Source organism: Lynx rufus, unplaced genomic scaffold (genome assembly GCF_022079265.1).
Source record: "Lynx rufus isolate CCGP_SWC_20201006 ecotype Redwood Valley unplaced genomic scaffold, mLynRuf1.p SCAF_2, whole genome shotgun sequence".
Lineage (NCBI taxonomy): Eukaryota > Metazoa > Chordata > Mammalia > Carnivora > Felidae > Lynx > Lynx rufus.
In genome coordinates, this window is record NW_025814834.1 from 78,725,849 (window position 1) to 78,742,016 (window position 16,168).

Genomic DNA, 16,168 nt, shown 5'->3' on the forward strand with positions numbered 1-16,168 from the left:
TCTCTCTGTCCCCAAAAAAATAAATAAACGTTAAAAAAAAAAAGAAAAAAAAAAGATTCCTATTTTATCCTTCTTGATAAAAGCCATAGCTTTTGGCCTCAAGGTTTTCTTAGATTTTTGTGTTTTTTAATTCCTTAAAGATCAATGGAAAGAAGACTTCATATGTATGATCTCATTTAATCAAAATAGTCCTGAGAGGTAGCTGTTATCCTCATATTATGGTTGAGGAAATACAGAAAGCTGTGACTTGATTATAAATGTGTTAATATTTTAAATATGGGGGGAAGATTTTTAATTGTGAACTGTATTTAAATGTTTTAAAGTTTCTTGTATCTTGTGTTTTTTAAAGTTGAATGGTTTTTAAATGTCCATGTCGTATTCTTCCATTGTAAGTGCCTTTTTGTATTTTTGACTAGTGATTGCTGCATGTTTTTCCTATTGATTTAAATAATGCAGGCTCATTTGAGGGATTAAGAAGCAAACATAAGTTAAAAAGAAGAAAGTAAATTTCACCCTAAATTTTTCCACCTTGAGGGGACCACCACCATTAATGTTTTGGTTGTGTCCATTGTCTGTGAAACCCCTTTTTCCCTCAATTGGAAGAATCTTTTCTATCATATATTAAATTTGTACATACTCTGACATCTGTTTCTGAGTTTTCTTCTGCATTGGCTGTATGTATTTGTTTTTCATCCAATTTCTCACGTTTTCCAGTTAAAATAACTTTAATATTTAGTAAGGCAAGTCTTCATGGTTTCTCTTTTCATTATTTCCTTAAATGGTTTTGGATGTTAGTACATGAATTCTTGTATCCCCCTCCAAAAATAATCTGTAAGTATACGCATACCCACACACACTCAAAAGACAAAATTGTGTTTTTATCTGGGATTATATTTAATTCATTTCAGTTTTGGGAGAATTGACATTTTCTACTTTTCTATTAAATTTTCGCATCTAAAAATAACTGTATATTTGAAAACTTCTTTTTGCTTTAATTCTTATTAGATTTCAGGTACACAAATTTGAGTTACTTGAATTCTTCAGATGATAGTCATTGTCATTGATCCTGAGAGGATTCCTCACATTTTTTCACTTTATTCTTCATCTTCACTCCCATCTACCCTCCTGAATAGGTGATCACTTGGATACATGTCCTCAGAAATGCATGTATTGGGAAAAGTTCAGGAAATTTTTGTGTAGATTTTTTGGGTGTTTTTTCTTGTTCTTATTTCTTTATATTCTTTATGTTTATTTTTTTACAACATAATAATTTGATATTTGTATCCATTTTGAAATGATCACAATACATCTAGTTAACATCTGTCATTATACCTGGTTACAGATCTTTTGTTCTTGTGATGAGGACTTTTAAGATGTACTCTCTTAATCTTCAAATATACAACACAGTATTAATAGTAATTACCATGTTGTGCATTACATCTCCATAACCTACTTATTTTAAAATAAGTGGAGATTTGTGCCTGTTTACCCCCTCCACCGATTTTGAACCTCCACACGTAATCTGTTCTCTGTATCTGAGTTTGGGTTTTTTAGATTCTGCATGTAAGTGAGATCTTAAGGTATTTGTTTTTCTCCCTCTGACTTCTCTTACTTAGCAAAATGCCTTCAAGGCCCGTCTGTGTTGTTGCAAATGGCAAGATTTCATCCTTTTTATAGCTGAATAGTATTTTTGTGCGTGTACCACATCTTTATCCATTCATCCATCTAGGGACATTTAGGTTATTTCCATATCTTGGCTGTTGTAAATAATAATGCTGCAGTGAACCAAGGGGTACATAAATCTTTTCGAGTTAATGATTTTGTGTTCTTTGAATAAATGCCCAGAAGTGGAACAGCTGAATAGTATGGTAGTTCTACTTTTAATTTTTTGAAGAGCCTTCATACTATTTTCTGTAGGGACTACAGCATTTACATTCCCACCAGTGGTGCATGAGGATTTCCTTTTCCCCACAACATGGCTAACATTTATTATCTCTTTTTGAGAATAAGCATTCTAACAAATGTAAGGTGATATCACATTGTAGTTTTGATTTGCGTTTCCCTGATAGTGATGTTGAGCATCTTTTCATAAGTCTTTTGGTCATCTGTATATCTACTCTGGAAAAATGTCTATTCAGATCCTCTGCCTGTTTTTTAATCAGATTTTTAGGGTTTTTTTGTTTTGTTTTGGTTTTTTTGCTGTTAAGTTGTATGAGGTCTTTATAGGTTTTGGATGTTAGCCCTTTATCATATGCATGTTTTGCAAATATTTTTCTCTCATTCAGTAGGTTGCTTTTTCATTTTGTTGATTTCCTTTGTTGTGCCAGAGGTTTTTAGTTTGATGTAGTCCACTTGTATATTTTGCTTTTGTTATGTTTGCTGTGGAATAAGATCCAAAAAAATGATTGCCAAGAGTGATGATCAAGGAGCTTTGCCGCCTTTTTTCTAGGAGTTTTAGGGCTTCAGGTCTTACATTCGAGCCTAAATCCATTTTGGGTTGATTTTTATGCATGATGGAAAATACTAATCTAACTAGTTAGTTTTATTTTGCATGCAGCTGTCCTTTTCTTGTATATTTTTGCCTCCTTTGTCGTAAATCAACCATACGTAAGTTTATTTCTGAGATCTTGATTCTGTTATACTGTCTAGATATCTGTGTTTATGCCAGTACTATATACTATTTTGATTACAGTACCTTGGTAATACAGTTTGAGAGCAGGGAGCATGATGCCTCCAGCTTTGTTCTTCGGATTACTTTTTAGCTATTCAGTCTTTTTGTGGTTCCATCCAAATTTTAGGACAGTGTGTTTTACCTTTTTTTAAAGCGTCATTGGAATTTTGATAGGGATTACATTGATTCTATAGATTGCTTTATGTAGTATGGACATTTGAACAATATCAGTTTTCAATCCATGAGCATATGGAACATCTTTTCCACTTATTTAGTCTTCAGTTATTTTCATCAGTATCCAGTTTTCAGCGTACAGGTCTTTCACCTCCTTGCTTACATTTTTTCCTAGACATTTTACTATTTTTGGTGCATTCATAAATGGAATTTTTTTTTCTTAATTTTTCTTAACTTTGTTCGTGTTTAGAAATGCAACAGATTTTTGTACCCTGCAATGTTACTGAATTTCTTTCTAACAGGTTTTTTGGTGAAGTCTTTAGGTTTTTTATATATAATCTTTTTTTCTTTTTTTTTTTTTTTTAAATTTTTTTTTTTCAACATTTATTTATTTTTGGGACAGAGAGAGACAGAGCATGAACGGGGGAGGGGCAGAGAGAGAGGGAGACACAGAATCGGAAACAGGCTCCAGGCTCTGAGCCATCAGCCCAGAGCCTGACGCGGGGCTCGAACTCACAGAGCGCGAGATCGTGACCTGGCTGAAGTCGGACGCCCAACCGACTGCGCCACCCAGGCGCCCCTAATCTTTTTTTCTATAAATGACTTTATACTATCTAAATTTTTTAATCAGTTTGTCAGGTTGTCCAAAAAGATAATTTTGGTATTTTGATTGGCGTTGCATTGAATTTATAGATTGTGGGGCATATTTACAATATTAAGTCATATCAGTGAACATGGTAGTCAGTTTTTTTGTCTGTTTTGTAATACGGCTTTAAGTTTTTCCTATTGAAGGCTTGTCTGTCCCTCATTCTGTTAATTTATAGATGTTTTATAAGATTTGGTGCTATTTTGAATCTTTCTCCTATACTTTATCCAGGAGGTTTGCTGAACTCCTGTTGCTTTTTGGGTTTTCTGTGTGTGTTACACTATCTTCCTCAAATAATGAGTTTTTCTAATCATCATATCTAATATTTCAACTTGTACTGTGTCAGCCAGAACCTCTAGTACTATGGTGAGTAGTAGCAGTGATAAACTGTCATCTTTATCTTGTTTTCTCTCTCAAAGCAAATATGTATTGAATTTCTCTATTTAATATGTTTACTGAAGCTTTTTGATGTATGACCCTTATTAAGTTGATGCTTTCTTTTCCTGGTTTGCTGAGAGAGAGGTCATTATGAACTGGATTTTAAAACTCATAGTTGAGATGGTCATGGTATTTCTTCTATAGTCTGTTAAAGTGCAAGTGTACAGATATATTTTCTGATATCTCATCTTAGCATTACTAAAGTGAATCCTAGTTATTCATTAAGGGTGTTAAGAATATATATACGTGAACCTGTGTATTTATTCCTTCTGAATTCAATTCGCTAATATCTTACTTAGGTTGTTTCTATCTGGGTAGTAACCCTTTTCTTTCTGATCCTTAGAACAACTTATATAAATGATGCATAACTTATTTCTTAACAGCTTGATAGAACACAACTAAAAACTAACTGGGCCTAATATTTTTTGAGGATAGAGATTTTGGATTACCATTTCAATTTCTCTGGTGGTGGTTGAGCTATTTCACTTTTAATTTTCTTCTAATTTATGTTTTTACAGATACCTACTTTGTTGAGATTTAATTATTTAGCATAGAGTTAGAAATCCTATCATTGCTTTTACTTTGTATTTTGGAGGGGACAACCATTCAGCTTATTCTGAGGTCATCTTTATTTCCTTCTTGGTTACTCTGTTGCCTTTTTTCTAGTTTCTTGAGTACTTAACTCATGGTTGTTACACATTCTTAATTTTTTATAGTGCTATAGCTGTGTTGCTTAAGATTTGACATAGTTTTCATTTCACTCAGCTCCCAGTATCTTTTCTTTTTCCTTCATTTGACTTCTTTGTTAAAAGGGTATTAAGTGGTATGTTTTTCTTGGTTTCTAGGTTTGGGATTGTTTTAAATAGACTTGTTTTGTAGAGCGATTATAGGTTCTTAGCAAAATTGAACACAAAGTAGAGAGTTTCTTAATACCCCCTCCCCTTACTTGCATACAGATGCATATCAGCATCTCCCACCAGAGTGTTACATTTGTTACAATTAATGATCCTACATTGACACATCTTTATTACCCACAGTCCAATTTACATTAGAGTTTAGTCTCAGTGTTCTGCATTCTATGAGTTGTATCTGTCACGACAGTGCACACAGAGTAGTTTCACTACCTTAAAAATTTCCACCCCTTACCCCTGGCAACGACTGATCTCTTTATTGCCTATATAGTTTTACTTTTTCTGAGTATCATATGGTTAGAATCATACAGTATATACCCTCTTCACTGGCTTCATTCACTTAAATGCATTTAATATGCTTTTTTTTTCATGGCTTAATACCTTTTTTCTTTTGGGGACTGAATAATACAATAGTAACAATAATAATAGTGAATGATACTTCATTGTTTGGACTTGCCACAAGTTTATTCATTCATCTACTGAAAGACATCTTAGTTTTGCTTCCATGTTTTGGCAATCATTAAAACTATTACAAACATTAATTAGTAGGCCTTTGTGTGGACATAAGTTTTCAGCTATTTGGATAAATAACCAAGGAGCATACTTGCTTGATCATATGGTAAAAATGTATTTGGTTTTTGGGGCACCTGGGTGGCTCTGTCAGCTGAGTGTTCGAATTTGGCTCAGGTCGTGATCTCATGGTTTGTGAGTTAGAGCCCCACATCATAGAGCCCACTTTGGATCTTCTGTCCCCCTCTCTTGTGTGCACTTGCTCACTATCTTTCTCTTTCTCAAAAATAAACATTAAAAAAAAAATTTTAATGTATTTAGTTTTTTAAGAAACTCCCAAACTCTCTTCCAAAGTGGCTATGCTGTTTTGAAGTCTCACCAGTAATAAATGGGAGTTAATTTTAATTTGTAATAATGTACAGTGTTAAGAATCTTGTCATAGGCTTCTTTATCCCCTGTATGTCTTTTTTGGTGAGGTATCTGTTCAGATCTTTGACCATTTCTTGATTGGGTTGTTTGTATTCTTAATGCTAAGTTTTAAGGGGTCTCTGTGTATTCTGGGGTGCCTGGGTGGCTCAGTCAGTTAAGTGTCTGACTCTTGGTTTTGGCTCAGGTCATGATCTCACAGATTCGTGAATTCAAGCCCTGCATCAGGCTCTGCGCTGGCAGCATGGAGCCTGCTTGGGATCTCTCCCTCCCTGCACCTCCCCCATTCGTGCTCTCTCTGTCTCTCTCAAAATAAATAAACTTTAAAAAACAAAAAGCGGGGGTTGGGGGAGAGGGTTGTATATTCTGGTTAACAGGTGGTTTTTTTGTTTTTTTTTTTTTAATTTTTATCACCTGTGCCCTTTGCAGATATTTTCTCCCAGGTTTTGGCTTGTCTTTTCATTCTCTTTACTGTGACTTTGGCAGAACAGAAATTTTTAATGAAGTCTCTGACAGTTACTTCTTTTCTTTCATGGATCATGTCTTTGGGTGACATTTTTTTTTCCTTTTTTTTTAATGAAGTATACTTTTTTGCATATAATCTTTAGAAAGCAGTCTATGAGTTGTTGTTTGCATTGTACTAAACCTTCATTTGTGTTCATTTTAAGATTAGATTTTTGGAATATTTTGTGTGCTTTTAATTTAAGGTTAATTTGTGATTCTTTTGTCTTGGCGTATCTTTCATCTGTTTGATCTACCTAAGGGGGGAGTGTCTTAAAATCTTTAACTTGAAAAGATCTCATATTTTTCTCCCTGTATTTTTTTATTGTTGCTGTGATTTCAAGACTAAATTGGTAAATGCATGCTAAGTTTGGTGTGTTGCTTTTTACCCATACAGAAGTCCCTCTGGTTTCATTTTGGTTTTTGCTTTAAATTCTGTTTAGGTGCGATAAAGTGCTATCATAGCTATTTTCATTTATTTTACCTTCTAAAAATTTGTTATATTGTGAATAGGATATTTTTGTGTTTTTATTTCAAGCTAGTTATTGTTAGTTCAAAGATTTTTATATATTTACCTTACAGCCAAGTGGAATATTGGAATACTTTTTTATTTTCCTAGAAAATTAGAATACTTTTTTTTTCATTTTAACTAGATTTTATTTGAATCTTTAGCAGTAAAGATAAGAGAATATATCTCTTTCCCAAATATTTATACCAATTATTTATTTCATTTTATTGCCATAATGTATTTGTTAAAACACAGTGGTTGCAGACTCGCATTTTGTTCATGATTTTAATGGAAGTGGCTTTACAGTAATTTTTATTGGTGTTTGATAAGTTGGCCTTTATCATTCAGGTGTTTTTGTTAAGTGTGTTTGTTTTTTTTAATACTTCTGAATGGTCATAATTTTCAAGATGTGATTTGACCAAGTCTGTTGGTGTGCTCATGTGGTGTTTTCTTTTTTCAATTTGTTAACAGAAATAATTTCTTCTTTATAGATTTCCCAATATCAAACCACCTGGCACTTCTACAATAAGTTCTACTTTGTCCGAATATATACAATGCAGGATTCTTTTGGCTAATGGGTTAATGTTATATTTAAATTTTTACATTTAAAAATAACATTCATAAGTAACATTACCTGCTTTTCTTTTTTGATACCTTTCTCTTGAGTTTTGTTATTAGTAAGGAACTTTTCATCTTTTCTGATTATCTGAAGTATATTGGATGTCTCTGTTTTTTTTAAAGTTTATGATGTGGTGTTTTATGAAATTGTCTAGTTGGGTTCTTTTATGGTAATTGGAATATTCATGTATGATGTGTTTACTTCTAGGGTAAATTGTAGTCGTTTGTGAGGAAATAATTACCTTTAGATTTGGGGAATTGATTGTAAGTCATCTGTTTGTGGTTATGTTGTTCCTTAATTCTGATCTTATATTTTGGGTTTTTCTCCTTTTCCTTATTTAGAGTAGTTGAGAGGACTTTCCTGTCTATTTAATGTTAGATTTAGTCACTTGCTTTTGGTTTTGTTCAGTTGGACTTATAGTTTACAGAAGTATCTATGTATGTATAAATGCGTATCTCATGTGCATATAATTATTTATATGTTTATTGAATTTATTCAGAACCTAATTGTTGACTAGCTTTTTGGAATCTTTTAGCTCTCTTGATAATTATATATGTGCATTTTTTCCCTTTACCCAGTCTTCCTTTTAAATATTTTCTGTGTATGTTTTGCTTCTATATCACAACGTTTTACTCTGTTTCACACTGTATCTTCAACATTTTCTAAACAGATCTCCATAAGTCCACAATATGATGGACCCTAATTGAACTGTTTTCCTATGAGTGTGGATACTGAATAATCTCAAATTTTTTGACATTACAAGTAATCCTGTAGAGGACATTCTTGTACATCTTTGCAACTATATAAATGGGATTTTGTGAATAAAATATCAGCATTAAGAGATTGCTTGCATTTTGAATTTTGATGAGAACTAGCAAATTGCCATTCAGAAAAACAATACTAATTCCATTCCCAACACTAGCATGACAGTGCACTTTTCTTCACACCCTTTAACATTGTATACTAAGTCTGTGATTTATCTGATGAACAGAAAGTTTTCACGTAATGTATGCTTCCTTGATGTACTAATGAAGTTGAATATCTACTTATCTGCATTGAGTTTTGTTAATGGCGATGTTTATTTTTCCATTAGATCATCTTAATGATTGTAGTAGATATTTGTATATTAAGAATGATAGTTTTTTAATTTCTTCTTCATATTTATCCTTCTAGTTTATCATTTGTAAAAATGTCAACTTTTGGTTGATTCCCCAGACCTGCCATTTGTCTTGACAGTTTTTTAACAATACAGTAACTGTCAGTAATAAAATAATTTTGGGAAGGCTGTTATCTGTGACAAAAGTGCAGAATAAAGCTCCAATGCAAGGATTATCTTAGTATCTCTTACAAGCCCTCAAAGCAGCTAACCTTAAGGTTAAAAGTAATGTCCTGGTTTGGGGCCATTCAGAATACTACACATCTACATGATTATTAGGTTTTCTCCAATTATGCAAAGGCAGTCTAAATATTTGATAGGCATCATTGGTGTATTGGTCTGGAGAGGTCTTTCTTTTAAAAAAAAATGGTAATTTTTAGGAAAATGTTTTTTGAATAGACTGTACTCAGTACTTAACAACTATTTGCAGAAGTCATGTTTTATCCTATGAAGAAAGTTGTTATCTATATACCCATTGATATTTTATGCCACTCTTCATCTTTTTTTTATTTATTTATTTATTTTTTTTCCCAACGTTTATTTATTTTTGGGACAGAGAGAGACAGAGCATGAACGGGGGAGGGGCAGAGAGAGAGGGAGACATAGAATCGGAAACAGGCTCCAGGCTCTGAGCCATCAGCCCAGAGCCCGATGCGGGGCTCGAACTCACGGACCGCAAGATCGTGACCTGGCTGAAGTCGGACGCTTAACCGACTGCGCCACCCAGGCGCCCCACCATTCTTCATCTTATATTCAACATTCAGGATACATTTGTTTTTAAATTTTTCTTTTAAAATATTAGTCCTAGTTTTGGCCAGAGGCGAGATACAGTTTTACTTCACGTTGCAGATCAGATGCATTTAAGGAAAAGGAGCAAAAGCTTATCAGATAAATCATTTTCCTTACCCCAGAATTGACTTCTATAAGTGGACTTGGTATATTAGTTAAGGCATTGGTATAGATTGTTTCTATTGATGCAAAGTGTTAGAGACTTGTTTCATAGGACCTCAGTATGTGGGCCCAGTGTTCTAATGAACTCACTAGCTAGCTGTGTTACCTTGAGCATATTCTTGTATTTTGTTGTGTTCCGTTTTCTCTTCTATAAAGTGGAAATAATAAATTGTATCTACCTTGGCAAGGTTGTTAAAAGAATTAACTGAAAATTGATACAGTGCTTCTTACTCATTAGGAGATCAGGAATTTATCTGTCCTTATTGACAGACTGTTCTGAATATAATATCCCTGACAAAACATTTCAGCGTGAGTAGATGTGGTCTTTAGAAGCAAATATGACTGAATTGTTCTAGTTTTATTATTTACTAACTGAATCACTATGAACAAGTTATATTAACCCTCCTAAGTCTTGGTTTTCTTCTTTGAAAAATGAGGATAGTGTTCATATTGCTTGTAGTGTAGCTGTAAGACTTGAATAAAGTAGTAGCTAATGAATACTAAATTGTTTACTGTTTGTTTTAGTGGTTTGTATATCTGTCTCCTGTTTTTCCCTATTATTTGGCACCCTTTTTCATTCCATTTTTTCATAAATTTGTTTCTGGTGAACTTCTTTTCCTTGATGATCTTTAGCAGATGTGACTTGGGAAGTTTAAATATAATTTTGGAACTTAGGTCAATTTCCCTTTAGTGCAGTCTTGTTTGCTCCAGAAAGATTGTATTTGTCATACTCTGCATGAAGTGCTAGAACAAGTTAAAGAATTTAATATACCTTTTGAACTATCTTAACTATCCTACACCGTGCAGAAAGCCATTTTGCAGTCATGTCAGATGACTTAACGAATTTATATAGAAAAGGCCAAACATTTCGTTACCAAACCGCTCAAATTTTATCAATTTTTTTCTTTGGATTCTAATGACTGTTTATAATCCCTTCACATTAACTCTAGTTCCTCAGAAGTTCCAGAAAATAATCATCTTCCCTCATCTACTTGTGTTCTAAATGACATTAATTTCTCTCCTTGAGTCATCTTTTCTTGTTCTCCATTCCCACATTTTGCAAATGTTTCTTAAATCACTTAGCATAAAGTGAAATAAGCCATACAGAGAAAGACAGATACCATATGGTTTCACTCTTATGTGGATCCTGAGAAACTTAACAGGAACCCATGGGGGAGGGGAAGGGAAAAAAAAAAAAAGAGGTTAGAGTGGGAGAGAGCCAAAGCATAAGAGACTGTTAAAAACTGAGAACAAACTGAGGGTTGATGGGGGGTGGGAGGGAGGGGAGGGTGGGTGATGGGTATTGAGGAGGGCACCTTTTGGGATGAGCACTGGGTGTTGTATGGAAACCAATTTGTCAATAAATTTCATATATATATATAAAAAAAATAAAAGTGCTAAGAAAAAAAAAATCACTTAGCATATTTGCTTTGACCATTGAACATGTCTGTAATTAAGATGCATCCTATAATCTACATAGTGTCCTATGATCTCCATTCTCCAGGCAGCAATTATGGCTTTGTTGTGCATGACTGAACAACAAAAGTGCCAACATCAGAAGAATAAGTGTCAGTGGTTTGAAAGAAAATTCTAGAAATAATGGCACAGCACTCTTATCAGCTAGGAATAAAATGATTGTGGTGAGAGAGCAGAAAAAGCAATGAAATAATGTATGTTGAGCCACATTCCCAAAGCCGAAATCAAAAGTAGGTGTATTCTATTTCTCAATAAAGTTGATAAGGAAAAAAGAAAGGTAGGTCAGCTTTAAAGAAGTTCAGAAGATCATTAAGAACTAGTACTGGTGACTTAGTTTTTTGTTTTTGTTTTAATAAATGCTCCATTACCAATATTTTTTTATAGCATAGAGGGTGATACGGTGTGAAATTTAATGGACATCAGCAGCTCTTGTACAAAAAAATGGTTTCAATGTGAAGTTTAAGGAATAGCTTAACTATTTTATTTGCCTATTTTTCTTTTCAAAAAATGGAATTGTTATAAAATCAGTGTCTGAATAAGAATACATCTTTCAAAAGGTTAACAAAATCTCAGGGTTAAAAAGCATGGAATAGTTTGAAGATGATTTTACTTCTTTCTTAGAGGTATGTACAGTAATGTTTTGTCTTAGATTCGAAGAAATGTGATATAGGACATCTCTAATCTTCTTTCAATCATACTTCAGTTCATTACTATCTAAATGATCTGGTACCTGGAACTGGACTTAGTACCTTTGATCTCATCCAGTAATTCCTTAATGATTCCTTGTAAAATTACTTTTAAACCCTCTTTATTATGATATGATTGACATATTAAACTATGTATTTAACGTGTACAACTAGATGATTTGAGGAATACATACACCTGAGAAACTATCACCACCAAGACCGCAGACACCAGTCACCTCTCAAAGTTTCTTCCTGCCCCTTTTGTGATTATTTTAAATGCATACTTATGGGAACCCTGTAAAACTCTTAACCAGCCTTAATTTGAGGCATCATGTCTATTGATGGCTGAGGTTTTACTAGCAACTTTTAATATGCTCTTAGTAGTTCTTTTGGACCCAAGAATGAAGTTCTATTCTGTATCAAACTAGTATCACATAAAATTTTCTCACCTCTATTGTGTTGAGGCATTTGGATTCACATTTTATCCCTGTTAAATTTCACCTTGATTGTTAAATTCTGATTGTCATCTAAAACCTATCCTTTCTAATTTTGACAGCTGTCTTTATGGCATGTCAGTTTAGAACTTTGTCCAGCTTGATGCAAATAAAGTTATTGAGCTCGTGATCAATCCACCTATATACTACATTAGCATCTACTTCATATATTTTATCTACAAGGCATAGGTTGTATTGCTGAAAGATTATATTATGTGCTATATACGTTACAACAGTTACAAAGTTACTGTTTCTAGGTGAAACAGTCATATCCTTATACTTCTGAGAGACTGGGTAGAATCTAGAGATTCTAAAACCTCAATAGAGCCATACTACTTTTGAAGTACTTTAAAATGGTCTATTTTGCAGTTAACTCCCCACTTGCAATGATGTGTTATTCTAAGTGATTTAAACTGTCAAAAATAGTCCATTTTGTACTTTTAATTTCTTTGTATATTATTAATGAAACTAATGAAAACTAATATTCACTGTCATAGCACTGTTAAAAAATTTGAATCTTTTTGTAATTTTTTTCTTTAGAAATCAATGTGGACCGAACATAAATCACCTGATGGAAGGACTTACTACTACAATACTGAAACAAAACAGTCTACTTGGGAGAAACCGGATGATCTGAAAACACCTGCTGAGGTACAAGTTTGAGGCTTGGAGATTAGGGATTGTTAAATAGATTAGGTCCTTTTTTTACTGATTTTGGCCCCTGCTCAGGAATGCTTATTGGTTGGGTGGCGTCAGATTGGGAAAGATTGATTTAAAGAATAAATTGGAAGAGCAATAAGACTCTCTCTCTGCTTGCCCTTTACTCTTTAAATTCACATTTTAAATTGTTTTCCTCTTTATAGCAAACTTAGGTGATCGCAGATGTCTTGCAATGAATTTTTTAAAATTTCCAGTGAGGTTGGGGGTAATGGAGATGGAATTAAATTACAAATACAAGTGCTTCCTTCTCTTAGAGCTGAAAATTATCTGTCTCTGTGGAGAAAGCCCCTGAAAAGCATGTAAATTTCATTTTATGTTGCAAGTTTTGTTCAGAATGTATAGATGTGGAAGGTACATTGAAGGAATAAACTATGTAAGCATTACAGCATGTGGTTTAATTAGGAACTAATTAAGAGTCCTAAGTAAGAATTGACTTGGCATTTCAAGCCATACTTAGAGATTTTTCCTAGTTGGCAGCATATATTTTTTTCTCCCTCTAAATTGAGGAATTTGAGCAGATAAAAATATTTTCTAGGCCACCACACTAATATGCAGTGTGTAGCAACACTTGGGATGGAAGGTTGGCAGATACTATAATTATTTTTTTAATCCCAGTACTAATGTAGACAATTATTTCATCATTAAATATTACTAAGACACTGTCTAAAGTTAAGTTTTCAGTAGCATTCTCATGCCGCCCTAACCAGTTTTCTATATTAGGTTTTAAGTATATCATACTTTGTTTCTTTACATAAGAGAGTTCGTATAGGTTTAATAAATTATTAGCCATAAAACTGACATGTAAGCAGGCTAAACCAGATTTTGCTTTTTTCCTAGCATTTATGTTTTTCCTACTTTAATTTGTATTTGAGAAGCTCTGAAATATGTATGATAAATTTTACCTATGGTGGGGTATAAATGGCAAGAGCAAATACGATCTGAAATTTATATAGACCTGGTTTTGAATCTTGCCTCTGCCCCTTAATTAGGTGTATTATCTTAAGTGAGTTTCCTTAAGTAACAGCATAAATCTGAAATAATATGAATGTTGCAGTATTATTGTAAAGATAAACATTTCAAATAACATCACCTGGTAAGTATTCTACATTTGGTAGCTTAACATTTCAAATAACATCACCTGGTAAGTATTCTACATTTGGTAGCTTATCATCTCACAAGCGTTTGATTTGTACAGATTGATAATATTTAGTGAAACAGTGATGTGAATGATGAGTGATGCTAAATATATTACTGTTAACTGAAGATTTTTATTTTCCTTCAGCAACTTTTATCTAAATGTCCCTGGAAGGAATACAAATCTGACTCTGGAAAGCCTTACTATTATAATTCTCAAACAAAAGAATCCCGCTGGGCCAAACCTAAAGAACTTGAGGATCTTGAAGGTAACACAGGAAAATATAACTTTTAATGTTAATTTTTTACATATTGTCATTCACAGTGAAGCAATCCTTCATAAATAGTATTGTTCAAACACAGGTCTTATTTTTAAAAATTAAATGATTAGAACGTTTTAAATGGTATAACAGTTTTATGGGCTCTTATTTTCTTGTTGCTCTAGATATCAGTTCTATAGATTTTAAATAGATTTTTATTTGATTTGATTCCACTGAAACTAGGATACCAGAATACCATTGTTGCTGGAAGTCTTATTACAAAATCAAACCTGCATGGTGAGCTGCTTTGATAATTCATTTTCTGTCATTATTTAACATTTTTAGAGTATGTTACTAATGTTCACTAACCATGATTGGAAAAATCTGCAGTGAGAAATCTCTAATTCAAAGAATTCATTTAAGGGTTATATTATAAATGAGCTTGGAGCTTTTAAAATACTTTTATTTTTAAAGCCATTAATATACTATTGGAAAATTGAGTAAGGACATCATGTACAGTATTTCTAAATACAGCTGTGAGTGTTGGTACATACATACAATAGGTGGCTTAACTCATGTAGCAGATAGCAAAGAACCTTGAGTCTTAATCAGTTTAAATCTTTTTAATGTATTGTCAGACTATATATTTAATGCTGATTTTATTTTGGCACATTTTAAAATAGCCTTTATATGGGGCACCTGGGTGGCTCAGTCAGTTGGGCGTCTGACTTCGGCTCAGGTCATGATCTCGCAGTTTGTGGGTTCGAGTCTCGCATCGGGCTCTCTTCTGGCAGCTCAGAGCCTGGAGCCTGCTCGGATTCTGTGTCTCCCTCTCTCTGCCGCTCCCCTGCTTATGCTCTGTCTCTCTACCTCTCAAAAATAAACAGTAAAAAAAAAAAAAAAAAAAATTAAAATAGCCTTTATGTGTGTTAATGGGAGAATTAAACAAAATGCCATGCTTTACTTGCAAAGGGAGAGTTTTTCATTATCCTCAGCTATTCAGAATACCCCTGAAAGTCTGGAAATACTACCTAATATAAAACCTAGTTCTTCAAATAGCAGAGATTAGAGTAAGAATTGAAAATTTAATTCTTTTACTCTCACTTCTAGTAGAATCTGGTGTCATAAACTATCAGCTTAGAAGCAATAGATTTTAGAAATGGGGCTAATAATTAGTCTACAGTGTAGAATACAGTGTAGAATAAAGATGTCTACAGAATGACATCTAAAAGTAAAGACAATAAAATTTTTTTAAAGGTACTGTGGTCTTAAGTCTATTTACATTTTTCCTGTGTCACATAATTGGTTTAGATCATCATTGTATCCAAAAAACATTAATATTAGCGGTGATGACTCCTTTAGTATGTTTTGTCAGCCATCCTAAACGTATTTTCAGAAATCATTTTCATTAAAGGGAAATAAATTTTTAAAATACTTTAATTAAGTTCAGCTTTGTTATCATTTATGTGGAGGGCCTCGTTCTCTACTGAAGCTGAATATTTTTGTTACCCATAAAGAAAAAGTTAATTGGAATAAAAGCTAAAATATTGAATGCAAATCTTTAAAGCCCAATTTAAACTTACACACTAGCATTGGCTAATAATAATAATAATAATAATAATACTGCAGATAGGTAGAATCCCATTTTACTCATGTAAGAAATACCAAGCTCATTTTTGATATAACCCTACTACAAATAGTTGGTGTGCATAACTATTTATCTACCTGTCAGTGCTAGTATATATGTGCTGGAATTTCATAACATGAATTTGGTCTCGTTTTGAATATAGTTATCTTTGAAAAAAAAAACAAAACATAGTTTTATCTCTGAGAAAAATACTGTTTTATTCCAGAATTATACAGATATTTTCAGGGAGTTTTTGCAGT

At 33.0% G+C, this 16,168-nt stretch overlaps 1 protein-coding gene across 9 annotated transcripts in view; it reads left to right on the top strand.

Annotated features, from left to right (window-relative positions):
* The window catches only part of PRPF40A (pre-mRNA processing factor 40 homolog A), a 54,149-nt gene that overhangs the window by 18,821 nt on the left and 19,160 nt on the right, over window positions 1-16,168 (top strand). For 5 of the 9 annotated variants that reach the window (XM_047085989.1, XM_047085990.1, XM_047085993.1 and 2 more), the window contains exons 6-8: window positions 12,708-12,818; window positions 14,170-14,290; window positions 14,525-14,578. In XM_047085989.1, coding sequence (XP_046941945.1) covers window positions 12,708-12,818; window positions 14,170-14,290; window positions 14,525-14,578 — 286 coding nt within the window. The remainder of the gene's footprint in view (window positions 1-12,707; window positions 12,819-14,169; window positions 14,291-14,524; window positions 14,579-16,168) is intronic. The other 4 variants (XM_047085991.1, XM_047085992.1, XM_047085995.1 and 1 more) reach the window with 1 other exon arrangement.